Source organism: Balaenoptera ricei, chromosome 19, assembly GCF_028023285.1.
Source record: "Balaenoptera ricei isolate mBalRic1 chromosome 19, mBalRic1.hap2, whole genome shotgun sequence".
NCBI classification, from domain to species: Eukaryota; Metazoa; Chordata; class Mammalia; order Artiodactyla; family Balaenopteridae; genus Balaenoptera; species Balaenoptera ricei.
The window spans coordinates 53,384,298-53,409,406 of record NC_082657.1 but is presented as its reverse complement, the minus strand read 5'-3'; the positions used below and the strand labels follow the sequence as shown (position 1 = coordinate 53,409,406).

At 40.5% G+C, this 25,109-nt stretch overlaps 1 protein-coding gene across 1 annotated transcript in view; it reads left to right on the top strand.

The window, feature by feature from the left end:
• ADAMTS18 (ADAM metallopeptidase with thrombospondin type 1 motif 18) overlaps positions 1 to 25,109 on the top strand; it is a 153,091-nt gene that overhangs the window by 88,097 nt on the left and 39,885 nt on the right. The window contains exons 10-15 of the mRNA XM_059903515.1: positions 2,702 to 2,797; positions 6,801 to 6,949; positions 12,956 to 13,128; positions 17,001 to 17,131; positions 17,951 to 18,074; positions 18,807 to 19,051. Of these exons, the coding sequence (XP_059759498.1) occupies positions 2,702 to 2,797; positions 6,801 to 6,949; positions 12,956 to 13,128; positions 17,001 to 17,131; positions 17,951 to 18,074; positions 18,807 to 19,051 (918 nt within the window). The remainder of the gene's footprint in view (positions 1 to 2,701; positions 2,798 to 6,800; positions 6,950 to 12,955; positions 13,129 to 17,000; positions 17,132 to 17,950; positions 18,075 to 18,806; positions 19,052 to 25,109) is intronic.

The window sequence follows — 25,109 nt, the reverse complement described above, 5'->3', positions numbered from 1 at the left end:
GTTTTGCTTTATTTCCTTGGTCTTCTCCAGCTGCCCCCTTTCCTTAGCCCTGTGGCTTGGCGTTGGCTGTGGAATGGGGGGGGTCTCCTCTGCTTTGGTCCACCCTGGGGTCATTTTGGTGGCTGCCATATAAGCTCTGGGTGTGGGTTATGGCTTTCCCCTGGCTGTAAGAGGGAAAACAATTTAATTCTGAAAGCCTTTTGAACTGCGGCTTTGTTTCAATGGTTACCTCCCTTTCCTCCATTTTGATGTAGATTGTCCTTTTCCCAACTTAACTTGTCCCCCCTATGACCCAATATGGGAGCACACGGAGATGATGAACCTCATTCATTTTGTTGGAAGGCTGCCTCAGGCTCTCTACCAATGTCAGTAGCAGGTCCATTTCCATGGGAAATGTTTCCATATTGTGTCTTCTGAGCTGTGTTGAGCTTTGGAAATAGTATGTGTGGTGCCTATCTGGGGCTGCTGCTGGTGGTGGTGTTTCCAAGCAGTGTCCTGGAGGTCCTTCCCTTCTCTTTTTGGGAGAAGAATTTTATGGTCCCTAAGACCAGGCTCACTGCCTGTATCTCTCGTTTCCCTGTGTTTTCTTTTCTCAGTCCTGTGGAACACTTTTTTTGTGAAATATTTCTAAGTATGTTCTTTGCCATATTTTCTAACCATGAAATCTCTATTAACTGGAATGCTTGGAGAATCAGGTGCCTGCCTGGTTCATTGAATTTTCAGGAGTACAACAAGTGACCACAAAAATCACTTTGTATCCTCCCTCATCATTACTATTTTCCCAAAAATGGATGTGTTCACTTTCTACCTTAGTCAATAGAATGTGGTGAACAAAATGGAATGACTTCGGCGATTCATGATTTTGACATTCCATTAATGATGTCATTCTGAAAAGCAACTCTACCTTTTGAGCTGGAAGGAATCTGGTTCAGTCCCCTTCCTTTATTTTTTTCTTTTTTAAATTATTTTTTTATTTTTGGCTGCGTTGGGTCTTCATTGCTGTGCGCAGGCTTTCTCTAGTTGCAGCGAGTGGGGGCTACTCTTCATTGCGGTGCGTGGGCTTCTCATTGCGGTGGCTTCTCTTGTTGTGGAGCACAGGCCCTAGGCGCATGGGCTCAGTAGTTGTGGCATGGGGGCTCAGTAGTTGTGACTTGCAGGCTTTAGAGCGCAGGCTTAGTTGCTTCGCGGCATGTGACATCTTCCTAGACCAGAGTTCGAACCCATGTCCCCTGCATTGGCAGGCAGATCCTCAAGTACTGTGCCACCAAGGAAGTTGCCCCACCCCTCCTTTATAGATAGGCAGCCAAGGCCTGGAGAAGTTGAGAGCTTTCTAGCATCCATTGATGGCACATCCAGGTCCAGAGCAGTGGTCAAGGATCCGGACTCTGAAATCAGGCCAGTTTGAGTCCTGCCTTTGCCACTTACCAGCTGGGGGACTTTACAGCTTGAAACTGTCAGTATCTTGCTCAGTTTCCTCATCTAAATGAGTTTATAAGAGGAATTAGTGTTCACCACTAAATGGTGTTAACGACAGTATTTATTTCCTATGCCTGCTGTAATAAATTTCCACGAACGTAGTGACTTAAAACAACTCAAATTTATTTTCTTGCAGTTCTGGAGGTAGACATCTGAAATGCATCACACTGGGCTAAAATCAAGTGTTGGCGAGGTCGTGTTCCTTCTGGAAGCTCTAGAAGAGAGGCCATTCTCTTGCCTTCTCCAGCTTCCCAAAGTGGCTGGCATTCTTGGGTCATGGCCTCTTCCTCCATCTTCAAAATCAGCAACACCTCCCTGAGTCCTCCCCGCACTGCCACCTCTCTGGTTCTCTTCTGTCTTCCTCTTCCCTGTTTAAGGACCCTTGTGGTTACCTTGGGCCCATCTGGAAAATCTAAGCACTTCCCCATCTCAAGGTCAACAGATTAGCAACATTAATTTTATCTGCAACTTTAATTCTCCTTTGCTATATAACATAATATAGTCACAGGTTCCAAGAATTAGGACATGGTTGTTTTGGGGGGCCATCATTCTGCCTACTATAATCCAGCATGAGAGTTAAATTATTTCATAGGCCTAGTGTAAGAATTAAATTGTCCAAATGCTTGAAAATTATTATAAAGATGAAGAAGGAATGATGATGATCATTTACACCATTTATCCTTGAGAACAACCCTGTTGAGGCATGTGCTAATTTTATCACTTATTCACAGGTGAGGAAACTGCGGTTTAAAGGGCTTCTATAACATGTCCATAGGTCCTGCAACCTGGAAATGCAGGACAAGGATTTGAATCAGACATGCATTATTCCAGTCTTGGTCTATTCTACTTAAATGATGATGATGATGATGATGATGATGATGATGATGATGATGATGATGGTGGTGATGGTGGTGATGATGATGGTGGTGATGATGGTTAGAAACCAGATCTCTTAGTTAAAAGGCAAATAGTCTCCAAATTAACTATTTTTACCTCCCAGTCATTACTAAACACACATGAAGATATGGGTAGTGTAGAAATTTCCTGCTCACATATTTGCTAGGACATATTACTGGTTACCTTGCTACTACTAACTTCACTTGACTCTACTTTCTGGATAATGTCCCATTTTGGCCACCTGAAAATAGAATGTTGTATACAACAGCTTTGGATATTTTTGTTTTTATTGTATCATCACCCTTGCCATCTCTTTCTTTCCTTTCAGGACATTTGCAAATCACTTTGGTGCCACCGAGTGGGCCACAGGTGTGAGACCAAGTTCATGCCTGCCGCGGAAGGGACCGTTTGTGGCTTGAGTATGGTAAACTGCATACTTGTTAGTTTTTAGTTCTAGAAACTTAATAAAGTGTAGAACCCAAACTATTTGTACTGTTACCTCAGACTGGAACGCTTTGGCTTCATGTATTTTCTGACTTTGCTTTCAATTAACCAGCATTCTTTAGCAGCTATTCTAAAACTCAATGCGAATATAACCAAGTTGGCTCCATCTTTTAAGAAGGTTTCTTTCCTTTTGCCTTTGTTTTCCATTTTTAGATGGAGGCTTGGGTTCAAATATTTCTAGTTCAATGAGCTGGAGGGTTTCATTGTTTACTGTTTGCTTTTTAAACTTGATTCAGTGTAGACAAGCCTTGGGAAGCAGATATTTCCTTTAGTAGCAAAGGAAGAACTGTGCCTCCATACAAAGCCTCTGTGATGCACCTCACAGGACCAGTCATTGAGCTTCTGACATGCCCGATCGCAGCATCCTGTCCCTTATAGCAACATCTCTTGAGGGGCAAGCTGCATCTCCATCTAGGTTGTACAGAAAGTCTTTTCGCTTGCAATTATCTTCAACCCTAAGAACCATTTCTATTACGGAAGATTATGGGAGATTTCTGTGTTTTGAAGGAAGGACTCTAATATATGAGTTTCTATTTTTCTTCCCCTCTCCCAGTAGAGTCTGGAGGGGAAGATACACTTGAGGTCCCAGTAAAATGATCCAGATTTGGGGCGTAACTTTGCAAGACCATGACAGAGAAGCTGTGAACAATGAGAGAGCTGGAGATATTGCTGGTTTTTCGGTCTCTGCCATTGGCTCTCTTGAGACAGCCAAGCCTGTAGAAAAGAATTGGCCACTTAACTTGAATTCAATTCCATCATCATTTCTTGACCACTAGATATCAGTGAAATATCTACAGAGATAAATAAAACTCCATTTTATCTCTTCAAACATTTACAGTCCAGTGGGAGAAACTGCACAGAAGCCAATAACTTTGGTTCTTTTTAAACACATCTTCTTGAAGCGCGTAGCTGCTATCGAAGCCCAAGTGAATAAGAGATGAATCCTGCTTGGAAATAGGTGTGCACTTAGAATAAACTACGATGAATGGGTGCCCCAAGATGGCTGTTGGAATTTGAATTTGAAGTTCTTCAGTTGGGTGAAAGAGAGACTTTTTGGAAGAGACCAGCAATAAAGGCAAAGACACAGACACACGAAATAAATGAATGTTCAGAAGATGCTTTCTGCTATTTGTTAAGGCATTTCTTCAATACCTCTAAAAAGATTTTATTTTTTAACTCTTTTTATTTTAAAGAAAATAAACATTTAAAAAATTGAAGCGTCATATGCGATTTTTAATCAGATGTCCTGGTCTTAGGAAATCTCAGTAAGGATTCTCAGTGAAAATGTGCAGAAGGGTGTTTTAGCTGTGATGATACAAAACAATGAATTAATTGAATATGTAAGTACTGCTCACATCATTTTTATTTTTTGGAGTGTCAAAGTTTAGAACTTGCAACTTAAGGATTAGTGGGCATTCTTTCATTAAGAAAGCAACAGCATTAAACATGGGAGGGATGTACGAGAAAAGATTTATATAGTAAATGAGGAAAATAAGTGATAAATGGCATAGATCTAAGGTCTGTTATGTAAATACACCTAGGATCTAGTTTAACAGGGGCTAAACTGCTTCTGGATTAGACTTCAGTTAATATAGCATGGGATTAATCAAGCCAGAAATGAGAAAATAGATGTCCTTAGACCACTCCCCCCATCTCACTATTTTGAAACACCAGACTATGGTTATATAATAAACTGCGGAAAAGCCCTTACCTGTAAGGTCACCCTCAGTTGAGAGCATTCTGGTAACTTCCACCCAGCTTCACTCTAGTATAATTACACTGCACTCATAGATATGGTTCTTGGAGTCTTCTTTCCCTAAGGGATGTAATTAGCTATTCATTAGACTGTAAACTCCATGAGGCCAGGGCCATGTCTTGTAGAGTAGCAGTCACCCCATATTTTGTTTCTTTCATTGTAACTGAAACCCACCTGAATCCTCCCTGCCCCCTTCTCGCTGGTCCTTCAGTGGTATTTGTGCCACGAATACTGGGTAAACATGTGAGGATATGAAAGTCTCATACTTCTATCTAGGTTATGTGTACGAGGAAAGAAAGGTTTGTGCTTGCTGTCTATTATAAAAGGTATTCGCCCAAGTCATGGCCATTTAATTTGAAATTAGAAGCAGTGATAGAAGTATATATGAATAGATCCATATAACTATATATGTATATATCTTATGTATTACGTTTTATATGTAATAAACATGCAGATCATGCATGTATGTGTGTATATTCCTATGTATTCCTGATTTCTCTACTGATTAAAAACACCAGAGGAGACAAATCTCTGAGCAGCTTAACTTGATACTAGAATGAATACTGAAATAAAAGAAAGGCAAATTAATTGAAGGATTGGAACAGATCTCAAAACCATATTTTTAAAAAATAAAAAAAATTCGAGTTAAGATGCATTGGTCAGTCATTTGCCTCCGAGGTGAGTAGTAAATACGTCCTTAGGCTACTGAGTTTAAACCTGGTCTCAGCTGGTTGTGTAGCTAGTTGGGTAGTTTGACTCTGAGCAAGTTAGTATTTCTTTGCTATATTTCTCTCACTCAGAAAATAGTTATTAACTGCGACGTGCTTTGTGAAGGTTATGTTAGATACTGCATATGAAGTTTTCCCCCATCTTCCCCCCAGCACCATTGTGTGCACACAGAGAAGCAACTTAATAAACTGTAGCTGCTGTTGTTATTATTGGCTCTTGTTGTTATTTTGTCCCAGCCACTGAGCTCAGTGCCTGAGAGACGCAGCCATTCTTGGTGGGGAAGATTCAGGTTCATGCTTAGGGTTGACAAAATCCTCAAATGACCCATTGCTTCCCCCGTCAAAGTTCTCAACAACGTTATATGATTTAATGCAAACTCTGAAGTAGCAATTAATCCAGGGAAAAGAAAAATGGAAAACAGAAGAATTCATCAGCACATGGCAAGAAACTGAAGGAAGGAAGCTGTCTCTTGACCTAGTCAAAGCGCACTAGCAACCAAGCCTCACAACAAACCGCCACGAAGCCAAGTGTATCACGGGGGAAAAGTGGAGATTTGAACGCAAAACCAACTCCCCGTAATTCTGTAACCGATCCCCACTCCTTGGCAGAACCTGGCACGATCCAAACCCCAACCCTTTGGATCTAATTGCAGAGGCTTTTAGGCAAGTATGCAATTATGCTCTAAGTCATGCAGAACTTGCTCGTAATAAAAGCGCCGCAGGGGGAAAAAAGAAAGCCCTCCCAGCGGTGAGTGCAAGCCCAGAGGACAGAGGTGACCCGCAGAACTGGACCGGATGGCAAAGGAGAACTCAAATGGAAAGGTCAGCACAGAAAACAGTTCTCGGACTGAGCAGATCACCAGCACATGAGAGACCCAGAGCTGATTCAGAAAAGACACTCAGCTCAAAGTCATCAGAGGGTCTGACACAGGGACCTTTCACACAGAAGGGCAAAGGTGTTACCTAAAAACACAATCTGTGTAGCCTGAAAGCTACTCGGTTTCAACAGAAATGCTCTATAGGGATGATTTGAAACGAAAACATATGCATACTTATATCTGTCTTTCGGATGTGATAATCGTGATAAATTCTGTGTTCATATCTGAAAACCTGATTCTCCTGGAAGAAAAATGAGCCCAAGGGTTCTCTGAGCCCCATTGTTTCTAAATGTCGAGGGAGGCTCGCCTTCGTGTCTGCGCTGCCTCCGTAGGCGGTAGGGTGGATCCTTATCTGAACATGTCACCTGGACAGCTCACAAAGCCTGTCATACTCAGCCTTTTGGTGACAAATGCCCCTTCTCTCTAGATGTCAGCCTTTCAAAATGAACGTGGCGAAGGCAGGGTACCGGTGTGTAAGCACAGCCAGCGAAAGGGATACTATCGAGGCATCTGCACGTGCTTTCCCAGGTGGTCTCTGAAAGTCACACGTTCTTTTCACAGTGGTGTCGGCAAGGCCAGTGTGTCAAGTTTGGGGAGCACGGGCCTCGGCCCATCCACGGCCAGTGGTCCGCCTGGTCGAAGTGGTCAGAGTGTTCCCGAACGTGTGGTGGAGGCGTGAAGTATCAGGAGAGACACTGCAATAACCCCAAGTAAGGCTCCGACGCAAAGTCAGTATTTCTAAGGCATGAACCTTCAGCCTGTTACCTATTGCATATTTGTCTGTCTTGTTTATACCTGTTTTTAAGTGTAGTTTTCTTCCATCTGCTTAATAGCAATCAACGAATGAGGGTTTTACTGCTTGTATATAAAGGCTGTATGCACTGGGGGAGGTATGATGGGCAGAAACCTCAAAACAGCAAAGGAGTTATTCTCTGTGTGACTCTGTTATCACGGACTCCAGTAATGGTGTGAATTACTTTCTGCATCTAAATTAGAGCTGCATGCCTGGGATGTTGTAGAACAGAGAAGCTTGGCTGGTAGACTGTGTGTGTGTGTATGTATGTGTGTGTGTGTGTGTGTGTGTGTGTGTGTGTGTGTGTGTGTTTTGCAAACTGATGAACTGGAGAAAGTATGCTGATTTTTGCCTTACAGGGATGTACATCAACATGTGTTGACAGATCAGCCTGACTTTTCGAGAGAAACCAGAAATCCGAAAAAGTGTTGTGTGAAATTTCCCAATTTTTAAAATATTGACAACAAATTCAATTTTCTTTAGAAAAATAAAATGCTGGGAGGGCTAATCAAAACATCCCTGGGTTGAGATTGGCTTGTGGGCACCATCTGATCTGGTGGTCCTGGGATTCTGAGCTGCCCTCTGTGCTCTGTGAAATGAAGGTGGTTTTAGGTTGCTTTTATCTGCTCTAATTCGCATGTGAAACAAGTGTGAGATGTACATTTCCTGACTGGAGTGGTGATGTCGAAAGAGCTCAGAACTTGGAGATGGAAAGATATGACTCCACATAAGTGGATCTGTCACTTATTAATTGTGTGGCTTTGGGAAGATGGCTTGAACTTGGAGGTTGGGTTTATGTATAAAATGGAGATGACAGCGCCCACCTCACATGGTTTGGGGGGATTAGAGATCGTGTCTGTAGAATTCCCGGCACACTGGGGAGCATCACGTGGGCATTCGGCAAAAGGTTCTGGGGTCCATGTGGTTTTCTTCATCCTCATCCTAAGCTTGCCAGGAACACGGGTACCAGAGGCTCAGTCCTCAGAGGCAGCGGGCAGAGGCCTTCCTGATGAAATTGGACTTCGGAGAAGGCTATGGGGGTGAGAAGGAACTGATGGGACCCTGAAAAACGAGTGGATTTAATTTTACCACACGATTCGGTTGGTGGCATAGCATGGAGGTTGAGAACAGAGACTCTCAAGCCCAGGAACCCAAGTGGGCCTCCTGGTCCACCCCTTCCTTGCTAGGCGGCCTCGGACGGCTAACCCTCCCTGCTCTGGGTCCCTCATTTATAAAAAAGGAGATAATGATGGGACCTACCTCAACTGAGCTGGTACCTGTAAAGGGCTTTTCAGAATTGCCTGGCACATGGCAAGCATTGCATACATGTTTGGTGGATTGCAAATTTAAATAAATAATGAAACGAGAGCAAAAGGAAATTTTTGAAAAGACAAATAGTACTTCATCTGAGCTGGATCAAGAGGCCAGTTTGTCCCAAAATGTAAGGGAAGGTTTGGAGATGCTTTGACCATGGTTTGTTAGGTGCTTGCAATATCTCAGGCTGATCTAGGATCGCTCAGCTTTGGCACTCTTAACATTTTAGGCTGAACATTTTTTGTTTTGGGGGTTTGTCCTGTATGTGGCAGGGTGTTGAGTAGCAATCCTGACCTCTACCCACTCGATGCCAGTAGGATGACTTCCCCTCCCCCCAGCCTCCAAGTTATGGCAATGAAAATATCTCCAGACTTGGCCAGGCATCCTGTAGGGGGCAAAGTCATTCCCAGCTGAGATGCTCTGCTCTAATCAGACCCAAGAGCTAGGTCTAATGGTAGGGAGGCTTGTGATACATTTGCAGTTTATACCAGATTATTAAAAACACCCTCCTCATACTTTGAATGTAGCCCGTGTCTTGGTTAGAATTGTTAAAATCATTGTATTACTTTTCATTTTTGCAGCATATTTCATGGATCTGGTTTTCATACATCGCAGCATTTTTACAATCTCGCTACTTTCCCAAGAAAGAAAGAGATTACCTAATTTAATAACTCTGCTGGTGAAGTGCATGAATGACGCCCCTGAGATTTAAATTAAAACCTCTCTCATATCTGTGGGATTGAGAACACTCATTATAATAGGGCATTGTTCATGGAAATAGCATACTGTAACTTTAGAGATGCCTATGAAAGAATTAATCACTCGAGTAGTTCCACTTGGTGCAGTTTTATCATTTTAAACAAGATTAAGGCTCATCAGAATTCTGTTTAATTATGCACGAAGTCACAAATAAAACAAGTCAATGATCGGCTGCTTCAAGACAATTGAATCAGTTCTCCATTATTTCACATTGTTATCGTAAAGCTGTTTTTTTCTCCCTCTTTCAAGTTACTTATTTCTCGCTTGCTTCAGTTTAAACATTTGGTCTGTTCAGGTCAGCCTAACCATTTCATTTTTTCACATGAAAAACAATGTGAGCTTTTCATTGCACAGTAATGATGGTTTTCTCAGAACATAGTTTGTTTCATAAAAAATGAATTATTTCTGGTTGGGTCATGGATTTATCCAACTTCTCAGCTTGAAAAGAATTGAAAGGTTATCTGGTTCTGGAATGGCCAGTACCTGGCACATATGGCCCTTCTTCCTCGTCCCATGTCTGTGACAGACCTTTTTAATTGATCAAAGGCCCCTATTTTCCGCTGGTCCCCACTATGCCTCAGGAGCCTTCTCAAAAGACTTGTCCAGGCATTTGCTCCCAATCAGGTTAGAACAGATACATGAGCTGAAACCTGTTGTTTCATCTAGTTCTTTTGCAAATGGGTAGCCAGGGGAGACAGACGGTCCCATTCAGAGGAGCAGCTCTTGCTTGGGTCACCAAGCTGGACATGGGAGAGTCAGACCAAGATCCCACTGTCTTAATCCTTATAGCGAACATTTTTTCTGGGTCCCTGGAAGAGAGCCTCGTGAAATGCCTATACACTCTGTTCAAGAAAATTAATAGTGAAAATTCAAATAGTAAAATTGAAATAGTGATAAGTAAACTTGCTAAGGCATTCTAGAACTCTCCTAAGACATGAGTCAATTTGAGAAAGAATATCATACCACTAGAGTCACAGTGCCAGGATAATCATTGAATCGTATCTCTGGCCCATTTTTCAACCAGTAAATTCCGGGCTCAGCTGATTATCAGAATCACCAAGTGTGCTTTAAAAAACACTGATTTCTTGATATTCCTCATCATGTATTTTTATTGAGAAAGCCTGCAGAGGGCCCAGGAATATTATTTATGTATATGTGTCCGTGTGTGTATGTAAATCATATATATGTAAATATACATATGTATAAATATATATGTGTGTATATGTGTATATGTATGTGTTATATATATATATATATATATATATTTTTTTTTTTTTTTTTAATAGAGCTTCCCAACTGATATTAATGATCAGCCAGTCAGCCAACAATAACCATTTGTAGTCAGGACTTGGTAAATTATGCAGAAGCAAATATGGGTATACTTTATAGTAGCTTAATACAAAGAAAAAATCAGGTGCCTAGATATTTGTTTTCTGTTTTTTTTTTTTTTTTTTTTTTTTTTTTTAATGATAACGAACTCATTGTACCAAGGGACATCGTGGTAGAATTTTCTGTTAATTTATCCTAATACTCATGTTCAAAGCTGCAGAAAAAAATGTATCTGTAATTGAGGATTTGATGGCAAAGTCCAAATTCTTGCCAGTCATTAAAAGAAGAAAGCACTTTAAAATAGTTACAATTTATTTGTGCTAGCTAGGCTGTAGACTCTGCCCTAAATTCTTTACCAACATTATCTCAGGTAATCGTCACAGCTGTCCTCATTTTACAGATTAGGTGGTTAACTAAAATTGCCTAAAGTTAAGCTGGGAAAGAGCAGAGACTGTTTCAGTTCAGGTCTGCTTCAGTGTCCAAGGCCAGCTCCCTAACCACTGGACGTCACTGTCTCCCTCTTGGTCTTCTCATGCCCCACCCCTCTAGCCTAACTCAGTTAAATGCATGCGTGGCAGAGCAGGACCAGCATCCAAGAGAGCCCAAAGGTATGAGGTTGAGCTCTGTTCTGTCTCTTTCTAGACATGTGACCTTCACTGAGCACATTTTGGAAGCTCTATTTGCCGTTTTTCACTTCATCTATAAAATGAGGGGATGGCTATATGAGTTTTGAGGTCTTTCCCATGTTACAGTTCCTGAGTTGAAGAAGTCACACGTGGTCCTCTTTCACTTTATTGAATTTGAGTAGTCTAAATGAAGCTTATTTGTAAAATCTCCGACCAGAAAGGCTTACACTGAGAAAATTTTAATTATGACTTATAGAGATGACCAGGAATAGAGTAAGGCTCTCATAAGGCACTTTAAGGTTTTTCTAAATGCTTTTCGGATAATGATTTAAGAAGTCTTCAGGGATTTAATCTAGCACAGTGACTGCTGAGTGTTTTAGTAGTTGTTCCAGAATGTTTTGAAATAGCTTAAAAATCTCATTCTGGCGGTGTGACACTTCCCGTTTCTGTTGAATCCATTTTAGCATAGGAGAATTTGATAAAATATGCTGAAGCAAATCCAGGGGTGTTTTATAGCATTCTTGTGCTTCCTAAAGAGACAAGGAATTTTAATCACAGAAATTTATTAACTTGGAGCCTTCTTTCATGTTACATGTTTGCCTTGAGCTTTTGTACGAGGTGATCCGTAGTTGGGTTTTAGCCTTAGGAGAGAACTACAAAAAAAGTGGGAGTGAAAAGAAGCAATTGCTTTGTGCCAGGAGTAAGCTGGGTAAGATGTCACTGGTAACTTTCAGTGTGGTGACGCTCCTTTTTATTTTGCTTTCTGGTTTTTGCAGTCTTCCTAGCAAGATCTTAAAGAGCTTGCCATTAGGTCATAATTATTTATGTTCTAATGGGATTCCCCACTCTGGAAATCCATTTGCCATTGTGCTTGGCAGGAAAGGAGCAGGCCACCTGCAACGTTAAAAAGTGATTATGCAGATGAAAACAAGGACATGTTTTTCCCCCAGAGTTTAGAATCAGTTAGAATAAAGCACACATGAGTCTGACAGTCATCAAACTATCAGCTCAGTGACTGACAAAGCTGGATTGGAAAATATGGCATGTAATATCCTCAGTGTCCTGACTGACCTTCTATATCAGGGGTCCCCAGCCCCCGGGCTGCGGACTGGTACCGGTCCACGGCCTGTTAGGAATCGGGCCGCACAGCAAGAGGTGAGTGGCGGGTGAGGGCGCGAAGCTTCATCTGCCTCTCCCCATGGCTTGCATTGCCTCCTGAACCATCCCCTGCCGTCCACCCCCCACCCCGGTTCCTGGAAAAATTGTCTTCCACGAAACTGGCGCCTGGTGCCAAAAAGGTTGGGGACCGCTGTCCTACATCACAGCAGGTGCATGGCAAGTTGTAGGAAGATTATGGGAGTGGTCAGAGATGGGAGACAAGCTGGGGAGGAGTTGGGTCTGCGTTGGAAGAGCTTTGATGCCAACAAAGGGGGCGTGTGTGTTTGCATGTGTAGCACACAAGCACACATCTACATTCACAGGAACATTTAGGTGTGTTTACAGATTGCCCTAACACATGAGGTGATAGGATGAGTGTCAAGAATATGCCTTCATCAGTCTTTATGGAAATCGCCAGAATGTAAAACTTGGCTCAGAGGTGGCAAGTAAGTTTGGTCTAACATGGCAATTGATGAGCAGTGGTAGTGGCTACCCAAGGGCTATGTCGAGTAAAGAAAGCAAAGAGAAAGAAAAATCCTTGATTGATTAGTTATGTCTGCCATGGGTATAAGAAGGGTTGGGACATAAGGGTAGTAAGCTACATGTTTGCATTTTTGTAATGGTATACACTGCATACACTGTGACCACGATCATCTTCATTGTCCCTCCTTATATTACTGCCTGTGACTAATAGCCTTTTCATTGCTAGTATTGAAGATCTCTAATTTTCTTTTTAGGCCTCAGTATGGTGGCAAGTTCTGTCACGGCCCCAGCCGTGTATATCAGCTGTGCAATATTAACCCTTGTAATGAAAATAGCTTGGATTTTCGAGCCCAGCAGTGTGCAGAATATAACAGCAAACCTTTCCGTGGATGGTTCTACCAGTGGAAACCCTATACGAAAGTGGCAGGTAATTTGGTCTCTACGAACCTCAAACAAATATGTCTCTATGTGAACAGTCACGTGAATGAACGACACAGAAGAAATTGCTGCCTGTGTAAAAAAGTTTCCATGTTTACCTTTCATTCCCCAGACCCGTCCTGGCCCAGTTTTTCATTCACTTCTTTAGGTTTTGTTTATTTTTCCACACTTTTTTTTTTTCACAAGACACCCCTTTCCTCCCACATGTATAAGTCGAAGAGTTCATGTGTTTGGAATGTACTTATGTTTCTAAACTTACCTTTGACATTTCAGCAATTAAGTCTCCCAGGGATGTTAATTGAAATTGGTATGAATTGTCCAGACGAAAAACTCATGAAACCATATATGCCCCATAGAGACACCATACTTGGTAACTGAGGTGGTAGATGATTACAGGCATGGAAAGGCCTATTTGCAGAGTGTACACACACACACACACACACACACACACACACACACACACACACACACATCATGAATAAAAAATGTCTCTGTATTAAGTTCTTGGTACTTATTATACCTTAAAGTAATGGCTTGTATTTGACCTTTTCTGTTGATTTGATTTGATTTTGGTTCAGTATCACAATTTATTTTAGTTACCCTATGTACAAAGTACAAGTACCAAATTTAATGTACTTTGTGTTACCTGTGCAGAATAAGCTGTCACCATTCTGGTTGTTTCCTTTCCATTTTTTCCATTCACTTGCTTTATCAAAACTCATCCACTCTTCCTTTGGAAAAGGGATAAACGTGAATCCCAATTGTACATATGTAGAATGGGAAGAGACCAAATTTAACGATAATTCATGGGAAATAAGATGGAGGGCTGCTTCTGTGCGAAAGCTCAGAATGAACCTATATAATCAGTGACTAAAAAGAAGCTAATATAATCAGAGACATCGTTATAACAAGTAACATCTCCAAGTCAAAGGGGATGGTACTACAGCTTTGCTCAACACCAGCCCAGCCGTTGCAGGTGCGTGAATCTAGTTCTGGGTCCAAAAGCTGCTTGTCTAAAAGCACAAATTGGGACCGACATGAAAATTCTGAAATCTGTGTCTTAGGAGAAAGCAGTGAGGGACTGACAGATGTTGACTGTAGGAGAGAAACTAGTTACCTTCAAAAATTCAAAGAGAGATTGAACAGAGGGAGATTTCAATTTATTGGAAATTGCTTCTGAAAACAGAATTAATTCACGTGCACAGAAATTCCTATGATTCCTATGGCCGTGTCCTCAGAGAGACCTTCCTTCCTGTCATTTTCTGAATCGTGTGCCCTGCTTTATTCTTCATTGCTCTTGGTGCGAGAACTGATATTGTATTGGCATTTATTCATTATCTTTCTCCCCACAAGAATTATTAGGTTCCCCAGGGTTGAAGCCTTTGTCCGTTTTGAGTATGCTTGTATCTTCCTCATCTAAGACCAGCACTTGGAACATACTTATAACTTTTGGAACAAATGAATACATAAATATCAACTGTCCTTAATGGAAGCGTGTCCCATCCTGAGCAGTGAGTGCTCTATCACTAGAGACATTCTATCAGGAACTAAGAAATTATGTAGGAAGGGTACCATGCAGCAGGTTCCCATGGACATTTAATAGCCAAATAGCCACAGTTGCTCTCAGTTCTGACACTTGAAGACTTATTTTCTCTTGGCTGTATTCGCCCCTAATTCCATGTTTCTCATCTATGGTTCTTTCCCCAAGACTCTCTTGTCCTTCCTTTGCTTTGTCTTCTTGGATAATCCGTGGTCTTTCCCACATCTTCCTTTAAATATAGTGTGCACAGAATCTGTTGTTATCATTCTTTAGATAAGTTGTGGGTTGAATACATAAAGAGAAAGTGAAGCAGATAAACTTTGTGACTTATAAAATGGTTTTTGATTTCAAATTTCTTTCACTAATATTATTGCAGTTTTTACCAGGTAGGGAGCCTGGCATTTCATTCATTCACTCAACAGATGTTGACTGAGTACTTACTGCCTGGGAGACACTCTGCTAGATACAGAGGCGAGTACATTGAATAAAACAGAGACCCCAGGGACTTCCCTGGCGGTCCAGTGGTTAAGACTCCGCGCTTCCACTGCAGGGGGCATGGGTTCTATCCCTGGTCAGGGAACTAAGATCCCACATGCCGCTTGGCCAAAAAAATAAAAATAAAGAATAAAAAACAGACACCCCAGCCTTAGGGTCACACATCCTAGAGTGGGAGACAGAAAAGTTAAGGCCTTCTCATCCTTCCCTCTTCTCCTTTTGATACTTATTTAAAATGGAAAAGACTGACCATGATTTGAAGGTCTGTGCCATTCATGCAGTTTGGGAAAAATCAGGGGAAGAATTTATTCATAAACGTAGACAGTCTTTGTCTTCCAGTGATGAGTTTTCTTCTTCTTGTTTCTTTTTTTTAATTGAAGTATAGTTGATTTACAATGTTGTGTTAGTTTCAGGTGTACAGGAGAGTGATTCAGTTGTGTGTGTGTGTGTGTGTGTGTGTGTGTATATATATATATATATATGTATGTATATATTCTTTTTCAGATTCTTTTCCATTACAGGTTATTACAAGATATTGAGTATACTTCCCTGTGCTATGGAGTAGGACCTTGCTATTTATCTGTTTATATATAGTAGTGTGTATCTGTTAATCCCAAACTCCTAATTTATCCCCCGCCCCAGCTTCTGTGTTTCTTTCTAATAGACTAGTTCCTAAACTTTCCCAGGAACCTGTACTGGAAAAACTGAACTTTCTAGAACTTGTTAATTCCTGGGAATGAGGGAGAAAAAAGAGGGTAACATGTCTTCCAGCTCCCTAATCTCATATGCACGGGGTAGGAGGCGTGAGATAAAACTTCTATTAGAAAGAATTCCTAGGTGAGAAAAAAAAATAGAATCCATCCACATGGCTGCATATTTGGACCATAATAATTTCACTGCCTTCATATTTTTGACTTTGTCTTTTATTGAGAGGTTTTATGAAGCACAACCGTTTGCAGACTGTTTACACGTTTGTTGTAAAACTGTTATCAGGGATATCACACAGTCGCACATCAGGTCTCATGGGAGAAACGTCATCTGGAATTCCTGGCCAAAAAAGAACTCTTTCTATTGGAGAAATAGGCACAATAACTCCTTTCTGATAACAAGTGCTCTATAGAGATAATACTTCTTTGTTTTTGCCTGTGATACCAGAAACTTCTCAGGGACTTAATGATCAATAAAAATTACATTTTTTTAGCCTTAATGTTTAGTTTGTTTGCGTCCTCCTCCTTTTCATGATATGATTCTTTTCTATATGTTTTCTAAACATTATTGACCTTATGCCTTTTTTCCAAAGTGCCTAGAATTTTCCCTCTTAACAGACTGAATAAATATGTAAAATAATCTGTGTCCTAAATCACAGTCAGCAGAGTATGACTTGTGGGCCAAATCTGGCCCGTTTTTTAAAAATAACGTTTTATTGGGACACGGCAATAGTCCTTCATTTACATATTGTTAATGGCTGACCTCAGGGCCTATAAAGCCTTAAATATCTACTATCCAAGGAGGGTAGTGACACAACCCACCAATCACGTGTATTATGGCTCTTACTCAGGATTAGAAAAATAAAATTCTCATGTATCAATGTTAAAGCAGACTTTATGTGGATTACTAAAAGGAATTCATATTTTTAAAAGCCACACACATCTGCCCTCGGGCACGCCCGTGCACATCCCCCCCCGCCCCCCAGAAAACTGTGTGTAACATTTTCCATCTTGATCATAATAGCTTTCTAATTAAATTTAACTCATCTTTTTGCTACTCGTGTCATTTTCCTATGATTTCCTCTTGACCATGACCTCTTTTGATCTCTTTGCTTCTAGAGGAAGATCGATGTAAGCTGTACTGCAAGGCTGAGAACTTTGAATTCTTTTTTGCCATGTCCAGCAAGGTGAAAGACGGAACTCCTTGCTCCCCGCACAAAAATGATGTTTGCATTGATGGGATTTGTGAAGTAAGAGAACATTTCTGCTTTGGGGTATATGGTCATGCTTGTGTTGCCTCCTATCAAATGCATAGCGTGAGAAGCGTTCCAAGAGATTCTTGTGTCTGGATAAAAGCAGGTGGTGTAGGGGAAGAGGGTGACATTTTCAAGTTGGATGTGAGTTTTATCTCCAAATTCCCTCTTAGTTTCTGCGTGACCCCCATCCAGTGTTTTGAATTTCCTTTTCACTCTTTCCGCATATGGAGATGATGATATATCCTACTTTACACAGTAGTTGTAAAAATTCAATTAGAATGTAAATCATAGTAGTAGTAGACTTTTCTTTCGTGTTCACTAAGTATTTTCACTATGTGATTAGAACCTCATAAGTGTGTTTGGAAATAGCACTTCTGTTTATTTCAGATTAGTTTTTCTTTTTCTTCTGGTATCCACTTTCTCTTTTGTCTTAATTTGATTGTGAGCTCTGTGATCTTTTAAGGGTTGTGTGTGTGTTCGTGGTGGGGAAGGGGGTGGTGTCCCAGCATTTTTATGTTTCACTGGTAGAGCTGGCCTGAATAAATTCCCCTTCCATTAGTAGCAATTGTGACGTTTCATTCCAGTTTTACAGATGTCTGTAAGTTATGTAACTTACCTAATCTTACATCCAGTAATGACAGAGGAAGGATTTGAATGCCTAGTCAAACTTGAGACTCTGCTTTTAACCATAAAGCTGCCCTACCTTCCTAATGTTCAGTAAATATGGAAAACCATGTACCTCTTGGTTATTCTAAGCTACTGACTTCTCTAATCTTTGATTTTTCTCCCTTTTTATTTTTTTTTTGGTTACAGCCAGTGGGATGCGATCATGAACTTGGCTCTAAAGCAGTTTCAGATGCCTGTGGTGTTTGCAAAGGTGACAATTCAACTTGCAAGTTTTATAAAGGCCTGTACCTCAACCAGCACAAAGCGAACGGTAAGTGATGCGGCAAATTCAGTGCTGTCATTGGTGGGACACACCCTTTGCTGCTGAACAAACTTAAGTCATGCTAAGTACGCTTGAGCCTTTTACTAACTCATCTGACACACAGTAGATGATGGCTTTTGGTGCTTACGCAAGAGCAAGGGAGAATTGATGGGTTTTTCACGTGAGTAGTTTCATCAATACATACATCCCAGAGGGGTGTTCAACAAACGCCTTTCTGCTTAGCAATTTCAATATTCTGACCAGGCCACCATATGCCCCATGTGCATTTGTTAAACAAAGAATGTATTATGGAACTTAGATGGTCCACACTTACAATGTTAGATGAATATTCGAAGCAATTCTCTCACTATCTTGAGTAGAATTGAACTTTGAGCCCTGTCTTCTGCACATCACAGTTGAGAATAGGTGGCTCCAAGTTTTTTCCAGGTAGATTAAAAATAAAAAGCATTCTTGAGTTGCATGGCCTTTGTGGTTCTGGAAAAGGGAAGAATGTTTTCTGTCCACACACATGTGCTTGGGAAAAGTTCATCCATTTTCTCTCTCTGGTGTTCCTACCACTTGGAAAATGAAATAACTGAGTGTTTTCACTTCATAAGAGTAGAAATGAATGTCAGCTGATGATCAAACACCCCACTCTGTCAAAATGGCCACTACCTGTCTCTGAGCCCATCTCCAATGCACGATGTGGATGTCAGAAATATCCTGTTCTTTTCCACTTAGAATATTATCCGGTTGTCACCATCCCACCGGGCGCCCGCAGCATCGAGGTCCAGGAGCTTCAGATATCCTCCAGTTACCTCGCCGTCCGAAGCCTCAGTCACAGGTATTACCTCACAGGGGGCTGGAGCATCGACTGGCCAGGGGAGTTCGCCTTCGCAGGGACTGTGTTTGAGTACCAGCGCACCTTCAACCACCCCGAACGCCTGTCCGCTCTGGGACCCACCAATGAGACCCTGGTCTTTGAAGTAAGCCCCTTCTCTTTATTCAGTTCTCAGTGCCTCTTGTGGAATTTATAGTGATGACCCCGATTTGAGCTAGCTTAAAAAAAATCCTAGTTCAAACCTGTTTCCTAATAGGCTAAATCTCAAAATGCAAAGGGGAAAAGACAGCAACTCCATTTGGGGGAAGAGGGCAGGGATCCAGTGGGTCCCGGAGAGAATATGTTGATTTTCACATGCAGATGCCAACCTTTCACGGGTACACTTGGCTGTTCTGAATGCTGAGGAATATACAAGGAATCGTCTTTACATGATTCCAGTGTGTCTGTGTCTGCTGCTGGGCTCATCCGTTGTGGCTGTTCGTCACATAGATCCACTGGCCTAGGAGGCAGAGTGATGTAACAGAGAGCACACTTGCTTGATGTCAAGAAAGTTTTAGTCATAGCAAACCACCTTACTTTTGTAAGCTATCATTTCTTTAGAGGTGAGAAAAGAAGAAAAATAATAAGTGGGTAATGATGAGGATAATAAAAACAGCCACCGTATCTGCAAATGACTCTGTAACGCAATTATCATGGGTACATTTTCTTCGGTCCTCGTCACGTCTCTGGGTTTGCTTTTTCCGGTTTGTAAACTGGGGCTGGTCGTGCGCTTTCAGAGGCACGTGATTTGCTTGAGGTTGTGTAGAAGTCGTGGCCACCGTGTCCTGAGGACTCGTGTAACCAGGCGCTCCTGTTAGTCACGTGGAGTTTCAATTTCTCACTTGCAAAATTGGGATAGAAAACCTACCTCACTGACTTGCCAGAAAAATAAGCAATGAAATGTGAAGAAATGTTAAAAGATTTGCCTAACTCACATAGCTAGGAAAAAAGCAGAGTTGAATTGGAGTCCAAATCTTTTCCATCTACGAGTATGGTATCTGCCCTCAGTCCAGTCATACTGCTGTGCTCTTCTGGAATCAAGGAAACATAAGCTTAATTCAACTATTATTATTATTTAAGGTACTAGTCTTCAACATTTACTAAGGAAGATGAATAAAAAAAGATAGTTTAAAAGTATGACTACATATAACTATTTTCCCCCTTGAAGGGACCTATTTTATTTTATATTAATTTTTGCTATGAAATACATTTTTTTTTTTTGGCTGTGTTGGGTCTTCGTTGCTGCATGCGGGCTTTCTCTATTTGCAGCAAGCAGGGGCTACTCTTCGTTGTAGTGTGCGGGCTTCTTATTGCGGTGGCTTCTCTTGTTGTGGAGCACGGGCTCTAGGTGTACGGGCTTCAGTAGCTGCAGCACGTGGGCTCAGTAGTTGTGGTATGCAGGCCCTAGAGCGCACGGGCTTCGGTAGTTGCGGTGCGTGGGCTGTAGGGTGCACGGGCTTCAGTAGTTGTGGTGCATGGGCTCAGTAGTTGTGGCTTGTGGGCTCTAGAGCTCAGGCTCAGTAGTTGTGGCACATGGGCTTAGTTGCTCCACGACATGTGGGATCTTCCCCGACCAGGGATTGAACCTGTGTGCCCTGCATTGGCAGGCGGATTCTTAACCACTGTGTTTTTTTTTTAATTTTTATTTTATATTAGAGTATATTTGATTAACAATGTTGTGTTAGTTTCAGGTGTACAGCAAAATGATTCGGTTGTACATATACATGTATCTATTCTTTTTCAAATTATTTTCCCATTTAGGTTAATACAGAGTATTGAGCAGAGTTCCCTGTGCTATACAGTAGGTCTTTGTTGGTTATCTATTTTAAATATAACAGTGTGTACATGTCAATCCCAAACTACCAATCTATCTCTTCCCCCCACCCTTCCCCCTGGCAACCATAAGTTCATTCTCTAAGACTATGAGTCTATTTCTGTTTTGTAAATAAGTTCATTTGCATCTTTTTTTTTAGATTCTCCATATAAGCAATATCATATGATATTTGTTTTTGTCTGTCTTACTTTTGACTTACTTCACTTAGTATGATAATCTCTAGGTCCATCCGTGTTGCTGCAAATGGCATTATTTCATTCTTTTTAATGGCTGAGTAATATTCCATTGTATATAGACTAAACATAACTTTGGATTCTAAGTCCGATGTTGTACCCATTGTATGGTTAAGAGTACAGACTTGTAATTAACTATGTAACTTGGACAAGTATCTTCACCTCTGTGTCACTTAATGTCCACATTTGTAAAAATGGGCAAACGATACCAGGTAACTGTCAGTGCTAGCATAAGAAGAATTTAAGATAACTTCAGTGCTTACAGAATGCTTGGCACATAACGTTTCTAACTGTTACCATACTTCTGCCTTCTGAGCATATAACAGATATATTTTTTAAAAAACCTAAACCTCAGACCATGATGAGCAAACTAGCAACCACAGGCCAAATCCAGCTCCCACATCTTCATAATTTAGAAAAAATGGATCAGAGGTTTAATATCAGGTGATTTCTTATAAAAATATAGATTTTGACATCTTTTACGAAAAAGGAGCTTCTGGTCCCAGTAGATATTTGAGTTTGCAACCCTGGCCCTAGGTCTTGACCGTGAGTTAATTTCCCATTATCTTGTGAACTTGAGATACTAGGTCCTGTCATCTCTGTCAGTGTGATAGAAGGTCCCGCAAAGATTTCACAATTGAGAGCAGCTGTCTTTAGGAAATATTCTTCCAACCCTCTCAGGTCTTTTTTTTATATTGGAGTATAGTTGATTTACAATGTTGTGTTAGTTTCAGGTGTACAGCAAAGTGATTCAATTATACATATACCTGTATCTATTCTTTTTCAGATTGTTTACCCATATAGGTTATTACAGAGTATTGAGTAGAGTTCCTTGTGCTATACAGTAGGCCTTTGTTGGTTATCTACTTTATATATAGTAGTGTGTGTGTGTAAATCCCAAGCTCCTAATTTTTGTGTGTGCATGTTTACATTTTTTTTTTTAACATCTTTATTGGAGTATAATTGCTTTACAATGGTGTGTTAGTTTCTGCTTTATAACAGTGAATATATATATATATATATACCCATATCTCCTTCCTCTTGCGTCTCCCTCCCACCCTCCCTATCCCACCCCTCAAGGTGGACACAAAGCACCGCCAAGCTTCTAATTTATCCCTCCCTGCCACATTTCCCCTTTGGTAACCATAAGTTTGTTTTCTAAATCTGCATGATTGTTTTATAAATAAGTTCATTTGTATAATTTTTTAAAAATTAGATTCCCTATATGAGTGATATCATATAATATTTGTCTTTCTCTGTCTGACTTACTTCACTTAGTATGGTAATCTCTAGGTCCATCCATGTTGCTGCAAATAGCATTATTTCATTCATTTTTATGGCTGAATAGTATTCCATTGTATATACGTACCACATCTTCTTTATCCATTCCTCTATTGATGGACATTTAGGTTGCTTCCATGTCTTGGCTGTTGTAAATAATGCTGCAATGAATATTGGGGGTCCATGTATCTTTTCAAACCATGGTTTTCTCTGGATAAATGCCCAGGAGTGGGAATGCTGGATCATATGGTAGTTCTATTTTTAGTTTTTTAAGGAACCTCCATATCGTTCACCATAGTGGCTGCACCAATTTACATTCCCACCAACAGTGTAGGAGGGTTCCCTGTTCTCCACATCCTCTCCAGCATTTATTGTTTGTAGACTTTTTGATGATGGCCATTCTGACAAGTGCGAGCTGATACCTCATTGTAGTTTTGATTTGTATTTCTCCCATAATTCATGATGTTGAGCATCTTTTCGGCCATCTGTATGTCTTCTTTGGAGAAATGTCTATTTAGATCATCTGCCCATTTTTTGATTGGGTTGTTTCTTTTATTTCAGAAGATGAGATTAGGAACCCCAAATCAAATTGGACTATTGTTAGGGTAGTTTGGAGCTCAACAGTGAATCAAGGCCCTAAAATCACCCTGTAATTACACCTAAGGCATAGGAATTGAACTTTCTGGTTAAAGATTTTGAGACTTTTTATTCAGTCCTAATTTTTTAGATGGATATGTTTATTTCTTTTCTATCAAGCATTTGAGCAGCAAACATCTTTTCCATTTCTTTAGAAAAGGTATATTTTCTTTAGAGAGGTATATTTAGCTTGCAAGGGATTAGTTTTAGAGCAACATGGTTTCATTAGTTTTGCCACGAGGCCTTTGATCCATCTCTAAGCAGATGTACACAAACCAAGTTCTGTGGCTAGAAAATTACCAAATTGGAAGGTGGGTGTCTCTCAGGGCTTCTGCCCTGGGCAACCAGAACTGAGCCCAAATGATTCCTCATGAGAAATATGCATTTTACTACTTGATGACAAGCAGCCATTTTTTGTTGTTGCTGTTTCTCTGTCCAATTTTCTTCATAATCACAAAGCCATTCCGGTAGGCTTTCACAGTTCTGTGTGTAATTTAAGGTTTGCTGTTAAACATACGTTATCTGCAGGAAAACCACAACAAAGAATGAGACAAGAAGTGATGGAAAGTGCAAAGCAGAATCACAGAGTTCCTTCTGACTTTCATGTTTAGAACCTGAATGTCCCCTGTCATTGTCCGTGTTGATCAAATTGACCAGATAATGGCCACATTGTCACCGAACGCTATGCCAGCCTGAAGCTGAGAATTTTTATCTGGGCTTTGCTTAATTGAAGTGTAACTCCTTATCTCACTCATCTCCATTATTTAGTGCTGATTAAAACTAAATCTTTGGACTGTTCACCAGGTCCAAACATTTTCCTGATGATTAGGAGCTATTTTTGAGAAATGGAAGGGTGGCCTCAATTGGTGATGGAGTTCTGCAAAATCGGTCAGGTTCGTCATCGATTTTCTTGCAAATACAGGGAATTCCCAGGCGGTCCAGTGATTAGGACTCCTCTTTCTCTCTGCCGAGGGCCTGGGTTCAATCCCTGGTTGGGGAACTAAGATCCCACAAGCCGTGGGGCACGGCCAGAAAACAAACTAAGAAACAAACAAAAACAGCTGGATTGTCCTTACAAATACAGACAGCTCCTTGGGGGAAAAAAACAAACACACAAACAATCAAAATGTAAGGATAAATTATTGGATAGATCTAGTAAAATTATAAAAACATAAAGTCTTCCCCAGGTTCAACTGGATATGTACGGTTTTATAAAATAATTTTCACTACTATATAAATAGGGTAAAAACTATAATAAGATCTCTATAAATACAAAATTGTAGTTTTACCACAATGCAGTAAGGTCACATTTGCTTAGCTATTGTTTTTACAAAGTCTTACTTTATGTATACATTCTACTTACAGATTCCATGAAAGCTTCAGTTGATGTCCTAAGAATGTGACTTGTCTGAAAATATTCCAGAGAGAAACATGTATGATTAATTGGTCATGCCTTGCTTGTATTTTTAAAAGGAGTTATGGTTTCATTCAAAACTTGCAACTATTTTAGGAGATTTTTAAAAATCCAATCCAGTAACCTAGTATTATGTCTATTTTATCTTTTCAAAGAATTTGGGCTAATGACTTTAATATTTAAATTGTACTTTATTGCTCTCAGGAGAACATCATCAAATTTCAGGTCGGTGTTTATCGCATGCTCATGCCTCTCCAAAATCGAGAGAACACAGTGACTTTAAAAACTGAAAATCACAATAAGCGATAAATTACATTTTCCAAAACTAGGCTATATATCAACATCCAAGTAATCCATGGCCTTCTTCTTTAAAGGAAGTTAAATAAAGTTCATATGCCTTTCCGTGCAACTATGAATTGAACCAAAATGAATACTTTTGGAGCCAAAAATATGTTCAGTCCAATACGAAATGTTGAATGTGTTTCACAATCCTGTGGGATGATGAAAGTGGGAACCTACCAAAATTGAAAGTGCTGTTCTATCCACAGAAAGTATAAGTCTGTGAAAGAAAGCACTTTCTCTCCTGGCCGCTTAAAATGACTGCACGTTCACTGAGCTCGTATTATAGTGTAAAATTCAGCAGAAGGGTGTGTTTGCCAGAACACATGAGGATGGCAGTGTAAGGAGAATGTCCCTTTTTATATCTCATTCATTTATTTTCATCAGATCCTCCCAATATCTTAGCTAAGTCTTATCGTCAACTACT